The sequence below is a fragment of the Pangasianodon hypophthalmus genome, chromosome 15, assembly GCF_027358585.1.
Source record: "Pangasianodon hypophthalmus isolate fPanHyp1 chromosome 15, fPanHyp1.pri, whole genome shotgun sequence".
NCBI lineage: Eukaryota > Metazoa > Chordata > Actinopteri > Siluriformes > Pangasiidae > Pangasianodon > Pangasianodon hypophthalmus.
In genome coordinates this window covers 250,226-270,000 of record NC_069724.1, presented here as the reverse complement: position 1 = coordinate 270,000, position 19,775 = coordinate 250,226, and the positions used below count along the sequence as shown (strand labels likewise).

General features: G+C 45.3%; 2 protein-coding genes across 3 annotated transcripts in view; one reads left to right on the top strand and one right to left on the bottom strand.

Annotated features, from left to right (window-relative positions):
* The window catches only part of tmem185 (transmembrane protein 185), a 20,232-nt gene extending 2,315 nt beyond the window's left edge, over positions 1–17,917 (bottom strand). The window contains exons 1-7 of one of the 2 annotated variants that reach the window (XM_026938311.3): positions 17,697–17,917; positions 13,596–13,772; positions 3,271–3,478; positions 3,083–3,166; positions 2,259–2,435; positions 1,343–1,466; positions 1–914 (exon numbers count right to left, since the gene is read on the bottom strand). The exon at positions 1–914 is cut by the window's left edge and continues 2,315 nt beyond it. In XM_026938311.3, coding sequence (XP_026794112.1) covers positions 670–914; positions 1,343–1,466; positions 2,259–2,435; positions 3,083–3,166; positions 3,271–3,478; positions 13,596–13,772; positions 17,697–17,734 — 1,053 coding nt within the window. In that variant the 5' untranslated portion in view covers positions 17,735–17,917 and the 3' untranslated portion in view covers positions 1–669. Of the gene's footprint in view, positions 915–1,342; positions 1,467–2,258; positions 2,436–3,082; positions 3,167–3,270; positions 3,479–13,595; positions 13,773–17,683 lie in introns of both variants that reach the window. The other variant, XM_053240413.1, reaches the window with a different exon arrangement.
* LOC128320417 (putative protein TPRXL) lies at positions 17,916–19,249 on the top strand. Its single transcript, XM_053240235.1, has 2 exons — positions 17,916–17,967; positions 18,513–19,249. Exons 1-2 carry the CDS (start codon positions 17,916–17,918, stop codon positions 19,247–19,249), a joined length of 789 nt encoding a protein of 262 aa, XP_053096210.1.
* The last annotated feature ends 526 nt before the right edge of the window (positions 19,250–19,775 follow it).

The following is a 19,775-nucleotide window of genomic DNA, read 5'->3' as shown; positions in this document are numbered from 1 at the left end:
AAATGGGTCAACAAGCGAGAATAACACGACAGAGTGTAAATGTGAAATACACGTACGCAGTGTGATAAGGCTGTAAATCCTTCCACATGGTCCATAAACATAAACACGAGCTGTGTGTTAGTGAGTCTGTGTCCTCGATGTGTTCTAGTAAACACTGACTGATCAACTACATACATAAAGTGACGGAAAATTAATTACGTTGTTCGCTGCTGCCATACTTGAACAAAAATACAAATAAAAAAAACAAACACATGTAACAGGTATTGCTGGAAGAAATGGGACGTTACCCCAGCGTTATGAACCTTCTAATGTTCTTTGGCTTAGCTACGTAACTTTCTCCACATTGTACACGACTTACTCGGGAAAAACTACAGTGAGTGTTGGAGGAGTGATGAGAACGCAGGAGTGTGGAAAAGATCACGGGGAAAGTCAAACAGCGAGCCACGCTCACCACCTGCCGCCTCATTCAAGCCCCGTTTCACCAGTTTTTAAAAAGTTTTCAGCAAACAGGAGCTGAGATCGTCTCAGTGTTTTGGTTTTTTTTTTTTTTCTCTGACTGGCCCGTCTCACTCACGGTGATTCTGGTGTTCCGCTGCTGGCCCGAAGTGAACTCTGGTCCATGGTACTACACTCCTCTCGCTCTCTGTTCAAGGAATTCTGACTTTATTTTTAATCAGGCATGTCAATGCATAACTTAGGCGGCGGCACAAAGTACTTCCCAGGGCTCTGCGTGATGACGACGCCCGTTTTCTTGCGGAACATGGGCGCGATTTTAGGCGGCTCATGGACAGGAAGCTCTTCGGACACCTCCGAGTCTTCGTGCTGCAGGTCGTAGGAGATGTTTCCGTACTCGCGCAGGAAAGGAAAGAGTTCCAGCAGGAACTGGCAGAAGTCCTTACGAATGCCAAACCACCCTGGACGAGAGGAACGAGCAGAATGTGAGAGAGAAGAATGTAAAGGTGACAATGAGGATGTAAAGCAATATCTGTAGCTAAAGTGGGCGTGGCCTAAACAGGTTTTTTCTTTTAAAACAATGGAAAAAGACAGCGCTCTATAGGAATAAAACTATAGGAATTATAGTGTGTGTGGATTTTTTTTAATAACGATAAAGAATGATGTCAAGCATGTGCAATACACGTAGAGTTTTTTTCCTGATCCCAGTAGAGATCTGCTGCACAAGATCACGTGAACAAGATTAATTTAATCTTGTGTTTGTTTAACAGTGTGAACAGTTTTGTTTCTCATACGATTGATGCCGTGACGTCGGGAGGAATTCTAACCGATACGCTGAGAATATGAACGAATCGTTACGCCCTAGAACTAAACAGACAAATGGACTTACAGTGATTGCCTCCTTTCTGGCCGAACGTAGTTGCCATCAGCGTCACCAGGGAGATCCAGAGCGGCACAAACACCGGCACGAATTTGGACTCGTAATGACCATCTAACTTGTGCACCAGGAGGATCTGAGGTCAAACATGAAGTGAAAAAAATTATATATATGTATAATGGAGAGAAATAAACAAACAATTATAAACTCTAAAGTTTTCTACTTGATGGAAACGAAAAACTGAAATTCGGGACACTCTGGACCAAACGCTGACGGTTTTCACTTTATGTGAATTATATAACATTATTTCTTTTACTTTTAATTAAACTGAGTAAAAATCTGCAAACTGATGAATCACCAATAAACAGTTTTATACCAAATACAGTACTGAGGATTAAAACTCACACGACCACACAAACTGCTGCAGGACATTCAGAGATGCAGAGACGATTCTCATCACAACACACACACACTCGCATGCACACTCGCACACACTCACTCACACACTCACTCACACACACACTCACACACACACTCGCGCACACACACTCGCATACACACACACACACACTCACACTCACACTCACACTCGCATACACTCACTCACTCACTCACTCACACTCGCACACACACACTCACACACTCACACACACACACACTCACTCACACACTCACTCACTCACAAACACACTCACTCACACACTCACACACACACACACTCACTCGCACACACACTCACTCACTCACTCACTCACACACTCACACACACTCACACACACTCACACACACACACACTCGCACACACACTCACTCACTCACACACACTCACACACACTCACACACGCGTGCGCACTCGCACACACACTCGCACACACACTCGCACACACACTCGCACACACACGCTGCACGTAACAGACGTATTTAATACCTCGAAAGTCAGCAGAGGCACGACGATAGCCATCCAGCTGATGGCCATGGTGATGTGTGTGCGGCGCTGCTCTGCGATCACGTCCATGGAGCGCAGGAAAAGCACAGACCACACGATGTAATAAAGCACCACCAGACACAGGAAGGACATCAGAATCCACAGCGGCACACACACCACCTGCACAAACACAAACAAACAAACAAACAAATAAATAAATAAATAAATAAATAAGAAAAGAAAGAAAAGAACATGTTCCTTCACTCTCTCTCTCTCTACCACAGAGAGTGCTTAACGTATTTATTATGTGAACACACTGTGTGTATAAATATATAAATACAGTTTTATTCTTGGCTAAAAGGGAAACTTGGCGTATTTTAAATGGAAAATAAAGAGAAAATGCAAGTGCTGTCCAGTGAATTACCAGGACAACTCTTAATACAATTCCCAGGAAATTATCAGGTGAATCATGTGTGAACAGCTAAAATCCCAGGAAACACAGCTGACTGACAAAAAAGGAAGAAAACAAGAAAGAAAACAAAGAAGAACAGAAAGAAACCAGAGAAATGGAGAAACTCAGAACCAAAGGAGAACAAAATAATTTGTTAGGAAAGGAGTAGCTCCATATCCGTCCCGAGAACAAAATAATTTGTTAAATAAATGAGACAATACAGGAAGGAGTAACTGATGTGGCACAAGCTGACCCGGAAGTAGAGAATACACATCGCTGTAAAATGACTCTATTCACTAGAACCTGGACCACTGAGCTGCCGCCGCAGCACCATCAGATCACATGACCTTCACCCCGAGAGCGTAGGAGATCTTACCAGCCACGGCCAGTTGATGATTTTATCCAGCCGCAGTGCGATGAAGATGAACTGCAGTATGTTTACCGAGCACAGGATCTCGAGCTGAGGAGAAGAGTGACGTAAGAGCGAGATGTTAATCGTGAAGAACGTGTAGCTACGGGACTGAAGAGGAGAACACTCTCCTAAAACCTGATGGAGTGACTGACCTCAAGCGAGCGGTCGTGCCTGAAGCCCCACACACACGCGGCCACGGAGACGGGCGAGACGAAGAACAGCGGCATGAAGACCAGCAGCCAGAAGTGTTTCCCTCTCTCCACACGGTCACACACCAGAACCTCAAACGTCAGGAGGAGGAGGTGGATCCCCACCGCGATCAGCATGGCCTTGAACTCCACGCAGGTCTCGCCCTCGGCCCTGAAAATCACCTGCACGTGAGTCGCTTGCTAGCGTGACCGCGGGGTTACTGTCTGAGACGCAGCCTTCTAGCACGCTGGAGGTTATAATTTACCTCCTTACACCTTTATTCATGACACTAATGATCTTTTAATTTAAATTAATCGATGCGACAATCATAAACTGGTTACGGAGCAGAGTTCAGTCACAAACTGAGATGCATGGCAGCAGATTCAGTGGATCATCAGCAGCCTTATGGATGAAAATTGTATCGTACTTCATAACTTTATGAACGATTCTCGATTACGATTTTTTAAATTCTTACATAACGCAGTTGAAAAATTACGCACTGTATTTATAACGTTTTTTATTTATTAGAATAGACTTTGGAAAAATAGTAACAGCGCCATCTATAGCAAACAGTGCGAACAAATGTTCTTCTAAATAAACAATATTTAAAGAAATAATACATTTTTTAAAAAATAAATTATTTGCACTGTGTGCTATAGATGGTGCTGTTACTATTTCTGCACAACGTAATGAACGCGTCTTTCTCGAGAGTAAACGGGGACCGTGTCTTTCGTGACGTGGAACGCCACCGCAGCTCGGCGTATTCTTCTCAAACCCGAGTTCCTTCCACGTTTACGGAGTAAATCAATGCGTTCAAACCGTCATGGCTGCTCAGAGCGACAGAAATACACAAAGCTAAACTTCTTACGTTTAAACGATTTACACTGTATACACAAGCATTAGCTTTAGATTAATCAACATACAGATATATTTGTGTTAAATCTAAAACTCTACAGTTTGCTGTTTGAGAAAGAAAATATACGTCAGTCATCCGCGCTAGCTGCCTAGCTTGTTGCTAACAAAATACGAACACTGTGGCGTCAATTTTCTCACTCCGTCTGTCGAACGTCCCGAGATTGAAAATGACGTAATTGCAGCCGATTATGACGTAACGCAGCGTCATATTTTACACAACCGTGTTCATCTGACTTTTCAAACTCGTACGGATTCCACATCTCTGCAGTGATACCTGAACGATTCTTTGCTACGAGCTCCATCCTCGCGAAGTACTGCCTGTTTATCTTGGCGTTTTTTTAATCTAAGCGCGCAGTGTCTGGGATTAGCGCAGGCTGTAGGAGGCGTTTATCAGGTTAATAAGCTGATGTTTTTCTTTCATACTGGTTTAAACTTTTAATAGCATTTAATTAATGTTTTAATTAAAAAATTAAATATATAAACATTAATTTGAATTATACGTGAAAATTGCTAGCACTAACCCTTCATACAAAACAACACAAAGCACTACATACAAACAATAACAATAAATATGTGAGTTTAGTGGCGTGCGATGATGTGTGATGGCGTGTGTTGATGTGTGATGGCGTGTGTTGATGTGTGATGGCGTGTGTTGATGTGTGATGGCGTGTGTTGATGTGAGATAGCGTGTGATGGCGTGTGTTGATGTGAGATGGCGTGCGATGATGTGAGATGGCGTGTGTTGATGTGAGATGGCGTGTGTTGATGTGAGATGGCGTGTGATGGCGTGTGTTGATGTGAGATGGCGTGTGATGGCGTGTGTTGATGTGAGATGGCGTGTGTTGATGTGAGATGGCGTGTGTTGATGTGAGATGGCGTGTGTTGATGTGAGATGGCGTGTGATGGCGTGTGTTGATGTGAGATGGCGTGTGTTGATGTCAGATGGCGTGTGTTGATGCGAGATGGCGTGTGTTGATGTGAGATGGCGTGTGATGGCGTGTGTTGATGTGAGATGGCGTGTGATGGCGTGTGTTGATGTGAGATGGCGTGTGTTGATGCGAGATGGCGTGTGTTGATGCGAGATGGCGTGTGTTGATGTGAGATGGCGTGCGATGATGTGAGATGGCGTGTGTTGATATGAGATGGCGTGTGATGGCGTGTGTTGATGCGAGATGGCGTGTGTTGATGTGAGATGGCGTGTGTTGATGCGAGATGGCGTGTGTTGATGCGAGATGGCGTGTGTTGATGTGAGATGGCGTGTGATGGCGTGTGTTGATGCGAGATGGCGTGTGTTGATGTGAGATGGCGTGTGTTGATGTGAGATGGCGTGTGTTGATGTGAGATGGCGTGTGATGGCGTGTGTTGATGTGAGATGGCGTGTGTTGATGTGCGATGGCGTGTGTTGATGCGAGATGGCGTGTGTTGATGTGTGATGGCGTGTGTTGATGTGAGATGGCGTGTGATGGCGTGTGTTGATGCGAGATGGCGTGTGTTGATGTGAGATGGCGTGTGATGGCGTGTGTTGATGTGAGATGGCGTGTGTTGATGCGAGATGATGTGAGATGGCGTGTGTTGATGTGCGATGGCGTGTGTTGATGTGCGATGGCGTGTGTTGATGTGAGATGGCGTGTGTTGATGTGAGATGGCGTGTGTTGATGTGAGATGGCGTGTGATGGCGTGTGTTGATGTGAGATGGCGTGTGTTGATGCGAGATGATGTGAGATGGCGTGTGATGGCGTGTGTTGATGTGAGATGGCGTGTGTTGATGTGAGATGATGTGAGATGGCGTGTGTTGATGTGCGATGGCGTGTGTTGATGTGAGATGGCGTGTGTTGATGCGAGATGATGTGAGATGGCGTGTGATGGCGTGTGTTGATGTGAGATGGCGTGTGTTGATGTGAGATGGCGTGTGTTGATGCGAGATGATGTGAGATGGCGTGTGTTGATGTGCGATGGCGTGTGTTGATGTGCGATGGCGTGTGTTGATGTGAGATGGCGTGTGTTGATGCGAGATGGCGTGTGTTGATGTGAGATGGCGTGTGATGGCGTGTGTTGATGCGAGATGGCGTGTGTTGATGCGAGATGGCGTGTGTTGATGCGAGATGGCGTGTGATGGCGTGTGTTGATGCGAGATGGCGTGTGTTGATGTGAGATGGCGTGTGTTGATGTGAGATGGCGTGTGTTGATGTGAGATGGCGTGTGATGGCGTGTGTTGATGCGAGATGGCGTGTGTTGATGCGAGATGGCGTGTGTTGATGCGAGATGGCGTGTGTTGATGCGAGATGGCGTGTGTTGATGTGAGATGGCGTGTGATGGCGTGTGTTGATGCGAGATGGCGTGTGTTGATGTGAGATGGCGTGTGTTGATGTGAGATGGCGTGTGTTGATGTGAGATGGCGTGTGATGGCGTGTGTTGATGTGAGATGGCGTGTGTTGATGTGCGATGGCGTGTGTTGATGCGAGATGGCGTGTGTTGATGTGAGATGGCGTGTGTTGATGTGAGATGGCGTGTGATGGCGTGTGTTGATGTGAGATGGCGTGTGTTGATGCGAGATGATGTGAGATGGCGTGTGTTGATGTGCGATGGCGTGTGTTGATGTGCGATGGCGTGTGTTGATGTGAGATGGCGTGTGTTGATGTGAGATGGCGTGTGTTGATGTGAGATGGCGTGTGATGGCGTGTGTTGATGTGAGATGGCGTGTGTTGATGCGAGATGATGTGAGATGGCGTGTGATGGCGTGTGTTGATGTGAGATGGCGTGTGTTGATGTGAGATGGCGTGTGTTGATGCGAGATGATGTGAGATGGCGTGTGTTGATGTGCGATGGCGTGTGTTGATGTGCGATGGCGTGTGTTGATGTGAGATGGCGTGTGTTGATGCGAGATGGCGTGTGTTGATGTGAGATGGCGTGTGATGGCGTGTGTTGATGCGAGATGGCGTGTGTTGATGCGAGATGGCGTGTGTTGATGCGAGATGGCGTGTGTTGATGTGAGATGGCGTGTGTTGATGTGAGATGGCGTGTGTTGATGCGAGATGGCGTGTGTTGATGTGAGATGGCGTGTGATGGCGTGTGTTGATGTGAGATGGCGTGTGATGGCGTGTGTTGATGTGAGATGGCGTGTGTTGATGTGAGATGGCGTGTGTTGATGTGAGATGGCGTGTGTTGATGTGAGATGGCGTGTGATGGCGTGTGTTGATGTGAGATGGCGTGTGTTGATGCGAGATGATGTGAGATGGCGTGTGATGGCGTGTGTTGATGTGAGATGGCGTGTGTTGATGTGAGATGGCGTGTGTTGATGCGAGATGATGTGAGATGGCGTGTGTTGATGTGCGATGGCGTGTGTTGATGTGCGATGGCGTGTGTTGATGTGAGATGGCGTGTGTTGATGCGAGATGGCGTGTGTTGATGTGAGATGGCGTGTGATGGCGTGTGTTGATGCGAGATGGCGTGTGTTGATGCGAGATGGCGTGTGTTGATGCGAGATGGCGTGTGTTGATGTGAGATGGCGTGTGTTGATGTGAGATGGCGTGTGTTGATGCGAGATGGCGTGTGTTGATGTGAGATGGCGTGTGATGGCGTGTGTTGATGTGAGATGGCGTGTGATGGCGTGTGTTGATGTGAGATGGCGTGTGTTGATGTGAGATGGCGTGTGTTGATGTGAGATGGCGTGTGATGGCGTGTGTTGATGTGAGATGGCGTGTGTTGATGTGAGATGGCGTGTGTTGATGTGAGATGGCGTGTGATGGCGTGTGTTGATGTGAGATGGCGTGTGTTGATGTGAGATGGCGTGTGATGGCGTGTGTTGATGTGTGATGGCGTGTGTTGATGTGCGATGGCGTGTGTTGATGTGCGATGGCGTGTGTTGATGTGAGATGGCGTGTGATGGCGTGTGTTGATGTGCGATGGCGTGTGTTGATGTGAGATGGCGTGTGATGGCGTGTGTTGATGTGTGATGGCGTGTGTTGATGCGTGATGGCGTGTGTTGATGCGTGATGGCGTGTGTTGATGCGAGATGGCGTGTGTTGATGTGCGATGGCGTGTGTTGATGTGCGATGGCGTGTGTTGATGCGAGATGGCGTGTGTTGATGTGTGATGGCGTGTGTTGATGTGAGATGGCGTGTGTTGATGTGAGATGGCGTGTGTTGATGTGAGATGGCGTGAGATGGCGTGTGTTGATGTGCGATGGCGTGTGTTGATGTGAGATGGCGTGTGTTGATGCGAGATGGCGTGTGATGGCGTGTGTTGATGTGAGATGGCGTGAGATGGCGTGTGTTGATGTGAGATGGCGTGTGTTGATGTGAGATGGCGTGTGTTGATGTGAGATGGCGTGAGATGGCGTGTGTTGATGTGAGATGGCGTGTGTTGATGTGAGATGGCGTGTGTTGATGTGAGATAGCGTGTGTTGATGTGAGATGGCGTGTGATGGCGTGTGTTGATGTGAGATGGCGTGTGATGGCGTGAGATAGCGTGTGTTGATGTGAGATGGCGTGTGTTGATGCGAGATGGCGTGAGATGGCGTGAGATGGCGTGTGTTGATGTGAGATGGCGTGTGTTGATGCGAGATGGCGTGTGTTGATGCGAGATGGCGTGTGTTGATGCGAGATGGCGTGTGTTGATGCGAGATGGCGTGTGTTGATGTGAGATGGCGTGTGATGGCGTGTGTTGATGTGAGATGGCGTGTGTTGATGTGAGATGGCGTGTGTTGATGCGAGATGGCGTGTGATGGCGTGTGTTGATGTGAGATGGCGTGTGATGGCGTGTGTTGATGTGAGATGGCGTGTGTTGATGTGAGATAGCGTGTGTTGATGTGTGATGGCGTGTGTTGATGTGAGATGGCGTGTGTTGATGTGAGATGGCGTGTGTTGATGTGAGATGGCGTGTGTTGATGTGAGATGGCGTGAGATGGCGTGTGTTGATGTGAGATGGCGTGTGTTGATGTGAGATGGCGTGTGTTGATGTGAGATAGCGTGTGTTGATGTGAGATGGCGTGTGATGGCGTGTGTTGATGTGAGATGGCGTGTGATGGCGTGTGTTGATGTGAGATGGCGTGAGATGGCGTGTGTTGATGTGAGATGGCGTGTGATGGCGTGAGATAGCGTGTGTTGATGTGAGATGGCGTGTGTTGATGCGAGATGGCGTGAGATGGCGTGAGATGGCGTGTGTTGATGCGAGATGGCGTGTGTTGATGCGAGATGGCGTGTGTTGATGTGAGATGGCGTGTGTTGATGTGAGATGGCGTGTGATGGCGTGTGTTGATGTGCGATGGCGTGTGTTGATGTGAGATGGCGTGTGTTGATGCGAGATGGCGTGTGTTGATGCGAGATGGCGTGTGTTGATGCGAGATGGCGTGTGTTGATGTGAGATGGCGTGTGATGGCGTGTGTTGATGTGCGATGGCGTGTGTTGATGTGAGATGGCGTGTGTTGATGTGAGATGGCGTGTGTTGATGTGAGATGGCGTGTGTTGATGCGAGATGGCGTGTGATGGCGTGTGTTGATGTGAGATGGCGTGTGATGGCGTGTGTTGATGTGAGATGGCGTGTGTTGATGTGAGATGGCGTGTGTTGATGTGAGATGGCGTGTGTTGATGCGAGATGGCGTGTGTTGATGTGAGATGGCGTGTGATGGCGTGTGTTGATGTGAGATGGCGTGTGATGGCGTGTGTTGATGTGAGATGGCGTGAGATGGCGTGTGTTGATGTGAGATGGCGTGTGTTGATGTGAGATGGCGTGTGTTGATGTGAGATAGCGTGTGTTGATGTGAGATGGCGTGTGATGGCGTGTGTTGATGTGAGATGGCGTGTGATGGCGTGTGTTGATGTGAGATGGCGTGAGATGGCGTGTGTTGATGTGAGATGGCGTGTGATGGCGTGAGATAGCGTGTGTTGATGTGAGATGGCGTGTGTTGATGCGAGATGGCGTGAGATGGCGTGAGATGGCGTGTGTTGATGCGAGATGGCGTGTGTTGATGCGAGATGGCGTGTGTTGATGTGAGATGGCGTGTGATGGCGTGTGATGGCGTGAGATAGCGTGTGATGGCGTGTGTTGATGTGAGATGGCGTGTGTTGATGTGAGATGGCGTGTGTTGATGCGAGATGGCGTGTGTTGATGTGAGATGGCGTGTGATGGCGTGTGTTGATGTGAGATGGCGTGTGTTGATGCGAGATGGCGTGTGTTGATGTGAGATGGCGTGTGTTGATGTGAGATGGCGTGTGTTGATGCGAGATGGCGTGTGATGGCGTGTGTTGATGTGAGATGGCGTGAGATAGCGTGTGTTGATGTGAGATGGCGTGTGTTGATGTGAGATGGCGTGTGTTGATGCGAGATGGCGTGTGTTGATGTGAGATGGCGTGTGATGGCGTGTGTTGATGTGAGATGGCGTGTGTTGATGTGAGATGGCGTGTGTTGATGCGAGATGGCGTGTGATGGCGTGTGTTGATGTGAGATGGCGTGTGATGGCGTGTGTTGATGTGAGATGGCGTGTGTTGATGTGAGATGGCGTGTGTTGATGTGAGATGGCGTGTGTTGATGTGAGATAGCGTGTGTTGATGTGAGATGGCGTGTGATGGCGTGTGTTGATGTGAGATGGCGTGTGATGGCGTGTGTTGATGTGAGATGGCGTGAGATGGCGTGTGTTGATGTGAGATGGCGTGTGTTGATGTGAGATGGCGTGAGATGGCGTGTGTTGATGTGAGATGGCGTGTGTTGATGTGAGATGGCGTGTGTTGATGTGAGATAGCGTGTGTTGATGTGAGATGGCGTGTGATGGCGTGTGTTGATGTGAGATGGCGTGTGATGGCGTGTGTTGATGTGAGATGGCGTGAGATGGCGTGTGTTGATGTGAGATGGCGTGTGATGGCGTGAGATAGCGTGTGTTGATGTGAGATGGCGTGTGTTGATGCGAGATGGCGTGAGATGGCGTGAGATGGCGTGTGTTGATGCGAGATGGCGTGTGTTGATGCGAGATGGCGTGTGTTGATGCGAGATGGCGTGTGTTGATGTGAGATGGCGTGTGATGGCGTGAGATAGCGTGTGTTGATGTGAGATGGCGTGTGTTGATGTGAGATGGCGTGTGTTGATGTGAGATGGCGTGTGATGGCGTGTGTTGATGTGTGATGGCGTGTGTTGATGTGAGATGGCGTGTGTTGATGTGAGATGGCGTGTGTTGATGCGAGATGGCGTGTGTTGATGTGAGATGGCGTGTGTTGATGTGAGATGGCGTGAGATGGCGTGAGATAGCGTGTGTTGATGTGAGATGGCGTGTGTTGATGTGAGATGGCGTGTGTTGATGTGAGATGGCGTGTGATGGCGTGTGTTGATGTGTGATGGCGTGTGTTGATGCGAGATGGCGTGTGTTGATGCGAGATGGCGTGTGTTGATGTGAGATGGCGTGTGATGGCGTGTGTTGATGTGCGATGGCGTGTGTTGATGTGCGATGGCGTGTGATGGCGTGTGTTGATGTGAGATGGCGTGTGTTGATGTGAGATGGCGTGTGTTGATGTGAGATGGCGTGTGTTGATGCGAGATGGCGTGTGATGGCGTGTGTTGATGCGAGATGGCGTGTGATGGCGTGTGTTGATGTGTGATGGCGTGTGTTGATGTGTGATGGCGTGTGTTGATGTGTGATGGCGTGTGTTGATGTGCGATGGCGTGTGTTGATGTGAGATGGCGTGTGTTGATGCGAGATGGCGTGTGTTGATGTGAGATGGCGTGTGTTGATGCGAGATGGCGTGTGTTGATGTGAGATGGCGTGCGATGGCGTGTGTTGATGTGCGATGGCGTGCGATGATGTGAGATGGCGTGTGATGGCGTGTGTTGATGTGAGATGGCGTGTGTTGATGTGCGATGGCGTGCGATGATGTGAGATGGCGTGTGTTGATGTGTGATGGCGTGTGTTGATGCGAGATGGCGTGAGATGGCGTGAGATGGCGTGCGATGGCGTGTGTTGATGTGAGATGGCGTGTGTTGATGTGAGATGGCGTGAGATGGCGTGTGTTGATGTGAGATGGCGTGTGTTGATGTGAGATGGCGTGTGTTGATGTGAGATGGCGTGCGATGGCGTGCGATGATGTGAGATGGCGTGTGTTGATGTGCGATGGCGTGCGATGATGTGAGATGGCGTGTGTTGATGTGTGATGGCGTGTGTTGATGCGAGATGGCGTGAGATGGCGTGCGATGGCGTGTGTTGATGTGAGATGGCGTGTGTTGATGTGAGATGGCGTGTGTTGATGTGAGATGGCGTGAGATGGCGTGTGTTGATGTGAGATGGCGTGTGTTGATGTGAGATGGCGTGTGTTGATGCGAGATGGCGTGTGTTGATGCGAGATGGTGTGAGATGGCGTGTGTTGATGCGAGATGGCGTGAGATGGCGTGTGATGGCGTGTGTTGATGTGAGATGGCGTGTGTTGATGTGAGATGGCGTGTGTTGATGTGTGATGGCGTGTGTTGATGTGAGATGGCGTGAGATGGCGTGTGTTGATGTGAGATGGCGTGAGATGGCGTGTGTTGATGTGAGATGGCGTGTGTTGATGTGAGATGGCGTGAGATGGCGTGTGTTGATGTGAGATGGCGTGTGTTGATGTGAGATGGCGTGTGTTGATGTGAGATGGCGTGAGATGGCGTGTGTTGATGTGAGATGGCGTGTGTTGATGTGAGATGGCGTGTGTTGATGTCAGATGGCGTGTGTTGATGTGAGATGGCGTGAGATGGCGTGTGTTGATGTGAGATGGCGTGAGATGGCGTGTGTTGATGTCAGATGGCGTGTGTTGATGTGAGATGGCGTGCGATGGCGTGTGTTGATGTGAGATGGCGTGTGTTGATGTGAGATGGCGTGTGTTGATGTGAGATGGCGTGAGATGGCGTGTTGATGTGAGATGGCGTGTGTTGATGTGAGATGGCGTGTGTTGATGCGAGATGGCGTGTGTTGATGCGAGATGGTGTGAGATGGCGTGTGTTGATGCGAGATGGCGTGAGATGGCGTGCGATGGCGTGTGTTGATGTGAGATGGCGTGTGTTGATGTGAGATGGCGTGTGTTGATGTGAGATGGCGTGAGATGGCGTGTGTTGATGTGAGATGGCGTGTGTTGATGTGAGATGGCGTGTGATGGCGTGTGTTGATGTGAGATGGCGTGAGATGGCGTGTGTTGATGTGAGATGGCGTGTGTTGATGTGAGATGGCGTGTGTTGATGTCAGATGGCGTGTGTTGATGTGAGATGGCGTGAGATGGCGTGTGTTGATGTGATGGCGTGTGATGGCGTGAGATGGAGTGTGTTGATGTGTGTTGATGCATGCGATGATGGGCGATGGCATGCAATGGCGTGCAACGGCGTGTGTTGGCGTGTGACGGCGTGCGACGGCGTGCAGTCGAGCGCTGACCTGTACTGAGGGTTGTGAGCCCAAACCCCGGTGCCCACCGACGCCCCGATGATGACCATGAGCTTCCAGAGCCAGATGGGCGCAAACACGGCCCAGTAACTCCACTCTATATCTCTGTCCAGGCGTAAGGACAGCAGCACGGAGAACAGCAGCAGGCACGCGTAGATCAGGAACTTACTGAAAAACAACAAGTTTAACCTGATCATCTTCACCACGCGTACCGGTTCCCCGAATCCGCGCGGGTCTGGAACCTCAGCGCGGGTCTGTTCCAGTTTATTTACAGCTGTGGAAATCAGAACTCAGTCTTATCAGCGTTATTATATTACACATCCGGTTATTAACCTTTAATCTGCTGGACTGTGCTGAACATCTCCGGGATCAGCGTTACGCCTGAGAGCTGTTTCAATAAAATATAATTAATCCGCAATTTAAACACAATTAAGCCCAAGTGTGAGAAATATCAGCTCAGACCTGCTCAGCAATACACACACTAATACTGTACTCTTATAAACACACTAATACTGTACTCTAATAAACACACTAATACTGTACTCTAATAAACACACACACTAATACTGTACTCTAATAAACACACACACTAATACTGTACTCTAATAAACACACTAATACTGTACTCTAATAAACACACACACTAATACTGTACTCTAATAAACACACACACTAATACTGTACTCTAATAAACACACTAATACTGTACTCTAATAAACACACTAATACTGTACTCTAATAAACACACACACTAATACTGTACTCTAATAAACACACTAATACTGTACTCTAATAAACACACTAATACTGTACTCTAATAAACACACACACTAATACTGTACTCTAATAAACACACTAATACTGTACTCTAATAAACACACACACTAATACTGTACTCTAATAAACACACACACTAATACTGTACTCTAATAAACACACACACTAATACTGTACTCTAATAAACACACTAATACTGTACTCTAATAAACACACACACTAATACTGTACTCTAATAAACACACACACTAATACTGTACTCTAATAAACACACACACTAATACTGTACTCTAATAAACACACACACTAATACTGTACTCTAATAAACACACTAATACTGTACTCTAATAAACACACACACTAATACTGTACTCTAATAAACACACACACTAATACTGTACTCTAATAAACACACTAATACTGTACTCTAATAAACACACACACTAATACTGTACTCTAATAAACACACACACTAATACTGTACTCTAATAAACACACTAATACTGTACTCTAATAAACACACTAATACTGTACTCTAATAAACACACACACTAATACTGTACTCTAATAAACACACTAATACTGTACTCTAATAAACACACACACTAATACTGTACTCTAATAAACACACACACTAATACTGTACTCTAATAAACACACTAATACTGTACTCTAATAAACACACTAATACTGTACTCTAATAAACACACTAATACTGTACTCTAATAAACACACTAATACTGTACTCTAATAAACACACTAATACTGTACTCTAATAAACACACACACTAATACTGTACTCTAATAAACACACTAATACTGTACTCTAATAAACACACTAATACTGTACTCTAATAAACACACTAATACTGTACTCTAATAAACACACTAATACTGTACTCTAATAAACACACACACTAATACTGTACTCTAATAAACACACACACTAATACTGTACTCTAATAAACACACTAATACTGTACTCTAATAAACACACTAATACTGTACTCTAATAAACACACACACTAATACTGTACTCTAATAAACACACACACTAATACTGTACTCTAATAAACACACTAATACTGTACTCTAATAAATAAACACACTAATACTGTAGTCTAATAAACACACACACTAATACTGTACTCTAATAAACACACACACTAATACTGTACTCTAATAAACACACTAATACTGTACTCTAATAAACACACTAATACTGTACTCTAATAAACACACACACTAATACTGTACTCTAATAAACACACTAATACTGTACTCTAATAAACACACTAATACTGTACTCTAATAAACACACTAATACTGTACTCTAATAAACACACTAATACTGTACTCTAATAAACACACACACTAATACTGTACTCTAATAAACACACACACTAATACTGTACTCTAATAAACACACTAATACTGTACTCTAATAAACACACTAATACTGTACTCTAATAAACACACACACTAATACTGTACTCTAATAAACACACTAATACTGTACTCTAATAAACACACTAATACTGTACTCTAATAAACACACTAATACTGTACTCTAATAAACACACACACTAATACTGTACTCTAATAAACACACTAATACTGTACTCTAATAAACACACACACTAATACTGTACTCTAATAAACACACACACTAATACTGTACTCTAATAAACACACTAATACTGTACTCTAATAAACACACTAATACTGTACTCTAATAAACACACTAATACTGTACTCTAATAAACACACACACTAATACTGTACTCTAATAAACACAACAATACTGTACTCTAATAAATAAACACACTAATACTGTACTCTAATAAACACACTAATACTGTACTCTAATAAACACACACACTAATACTGTACTCTAATAAACACACACACTAATACTGTACTCTAATAAACACACTAATACTGTACTCTAATAAACACACTAATACTGTACTCTAATAAACACACTAATACTGTACTCTAATAAACACACTAATACTGTACTCTAATAAACACACACACTAATACTGTACTCTAATAAACACACTAATACTGTACTCTTATAAACACACTAATACTGTACTCTAATAAACACACTAATACTGTACTCTAATAAATAAACACACTAATACTGTACTCTAATAAACACACACACTAATACTGTACTCTAATAAACACACACACTAATACTGTACTCTAATAAATAAACACACTAATACTGTACTCTAATAAACACACTAATACTGTACTCTAATAAACACACTAATACTGTACTCTAATAAACACACACACTAATACTGTACTCTAATAAACACACTAATACTGTACTCTAATAAACACACTAATACTGTACTCTAATAAACACACTAATACTGTACTCTAATAAACACACTAATACTGTACTCTAATAAACACACACACTAATACTGTACTCTAATAAACACACTAATACTGTACTCTAATAAACACACACACTAATACTGTACTCTAATAAACACACTAATACTGTACTCTAATAAACACACACACTAATACTGTACTCTAATAAACACACACACTAATACTGTACTCTAATAAACACACTAATACTGTACTCTTATAAACACACTAATACTGTACTCTAATAAACACACTAATACTGTACTCTAATAAATAAACACACTAATACTGTACTCTAATAAACACACACACTAATACTGTACTCTAATAAACACACTAATACTGTACTCTAATAAACACACACACTAATACTGTACTCTAATAAACACACACACTAATACTGTACAGACTTAAATAATGTTTAAATGTTATTTAAATGTTAATGAAGTAAATGATGAGAGGTGTGGAGTTTAACTGTACAGTGTGAGAACTCTGAATAAACACTGACCGGTTCCTAAATGCATTATTAACTGCTTATTAACTGTAATAAAGACTTAGCAACACTTTACACAAGTTTTATCACCTGAGTTCCTGAAATTAATCACTGCGAGTGTTTTCTTTAAACTCCAGACATCATTAACAGCTGAAAGTCAGCTAGCAAAAAAACACACCCTCACTCTCAGTGTCTTTTATAACAGCTGTAAGATTTAGTCATATAAAGATTAAAATCTGTCAGTTAAAGCTGTGAATTTACAACAAAGGAGCCAGAATAAGGCTAGCTAACAAGGCTAAACAGAGATGTCCTGTCAGGATGCTAATGCTAGGCCTTTCAACATAACTAGCTGGCTAACTTGCTAACAACAACCGAGTACACAAACATAAATAAATAAATAAATAAAACATACTGTGAGTTTTTACCTTGGATTGAAATCCTGAAAGAATCCCCGGAGATTCATCTTTTCCTAATTTTTATACCATATTTAATGCTAATGATGTTAAAAGACGGAGCAGCCAGCCGCAGCTAAGCTAAGCTAAGCTAAGCTAGGCTAGGCTAGGCTAACCCCAGTGAGCTGACATTAGTGAGGCTGAGATTCGCGCGAGCGCAGATGTTTGGGGAAACACGGCTCGAGACGCGGAATGACGTGTCCGTGTCACGTGACCGACAGCAGCCAGCCTCGCGCCTCTGCCTGTTTGTTTATTTGTTTGTTTGTTTGTTTGTTTAATTGTAATTGTTTCAGTGATATAATGAGCAAATCGCTTGCTCACATTCATGCATTTAAAATAAAATTAAATGAGTAAAGGAGAGAAAAACATCAGCTACAAGAGAGAAAGAGTCTTTTAATAATAATAATAATAATAATAATAATAATAATAATAATAATAATTTAAAATAAATTAATCCTCTTGTCTCTATGGAAACATGAGAAAATATTAAGCAGATTTATCTCACAGTTTTTTTTATCTCATCATTGTGAGATAATATCTCGCACTTTTAATCTGGTCACTGCGAGATAATATCACACAAATGCGACGTTCTCCGGAGCTCCGTCTCCTCTCTGATCTCAGATCAGATGCACATCCAGGATTTGGAAGTCAGTCAGCTTCTTTCAGTTTGTCCTTAATTCCTCACAGGTCTTCACCTGAAGGATTTCCTTCTTCTATTTTCATTCTTAAGATCTTCCAGCTCTCTCATCAGGTTTGTCTCTCATAGCATGTGCTGTTCTTTCTCTATAGTGTCTGCATCTTCTTCTCCAGCTCCTCTCCAGCTCCTCTCCAGCTCTCCTTCTTCAGCTCCTCTCCAGCTCTCCTTCTTCAGTTCCTCTCCAGCTCTCCTTCTTCAGCTCCTCTCCAGCTCCTCTCCAGCTCTCCTTCTTCAGCTCCTCTCCAGCTCTCCTTCTCCAGTTCCTCTCCAGCTCTCCTTCTTCAGCTCCTCTCCAGCTCTCCTTCTCCAGCTCCTCTCCAGCTCTCCTTCTTCAGCTCCTCTCCAGCTCTCCTTCTTCAGCTCCTCTCCAGCTCTCCTTCTTCAGTTCCTCTCCAGCTCTCCTTCTTCAGCTCCTCTCCAGCTCCTCTCCAGCTCTCCTTCTTCAGCTCCTCTCCAGCTCTCCTTCTCCAGCTCCTCTCCAGCTCTCCTTCTTCAGCTCCTCTCTAGCTCTCCTTCTTCAGCTCCTCTCCAGCTCTCCTTCTCCAGCTCCTCTCCAGCTCTCCTTCTTCAGCTCCTCTCCAGCTCTCCTTCTTCAGTTCCTCTCCAGCTCTCCTTCTTCAGCTCTCCTTCTTCAGCTCCTCTCCAGCTCTCCTTCTCCAGTTCCTCTCCAGCTCTCCTTCTTCAGCTCCTCTCCAGCTCTCCTTCTCCAGTTCCTCTCCAGCTCTCCTTCTTCAGCTCCTCTCCAGCTCTCCTTCTCCAGCTCCTCTCCAGCTCTCCTTCTTCAGCTCCTTCTCCAGTTCTAATCTCCAGAAGCATCTGCATTGTTTGACTGCTTTTCCCAAACATCTTTAATCCTCAGCTTTCAGTGCAGCTTCTCCTTTTTTTTCTCAACAGCCAGCATGATCTTGTGTCCATGAACTTTCTCCGTGTTGATTAGTGCTTTCTTTTTCTCATTTTTTCTCAACCTCTTTCTCCATCTTGCTGTTTTCCTCCTGAACATGTCTTGTAACTCTAACTCTTTTCTCTCTTCAATGATTCAGTTCCTCTTCTCTTTCCACTCTTTCTGCAGACTCTCCTTCATCTCCCACTCGCTCCTCAGTACCTCCAGCTTCAGCGGTTTGATTCTTCTCAACGTCACATCTGTTTTCCTAACCAGACCTCCAGCTCTGTGGCTGTAACTCGCTTGAGGAATGATAAATGTGGTGTAATTGCGTTTGAGTTGGTTAAATTAAGCTGAACACCTTCTGTGTGTGTTAAGGCTTCTCAAAGCGTGCATGCTAAATAAATGGAGTATAAAGAGATCGTGAGTTGGAGATTAATCAGGTAACTCATTTCCCATTTGGTTTTCACACCAC

Coding starts and splice junctions, on each gene's coding strand:
- LOC128320417 (XM_053240235.1), top strand. CDS start 17,916: ATGACGTGTCCGTGTCACGTGACCGACAGCAGCCAGCCTCGCGCCTCT. Junction 17,968..18,512: donor CCAGCCTCGCGCCTCTGCCT/GTTTGTTTATTT, acceptor CTTTCTCTATAG/TGTCTGCATCTTCTTCTCCA.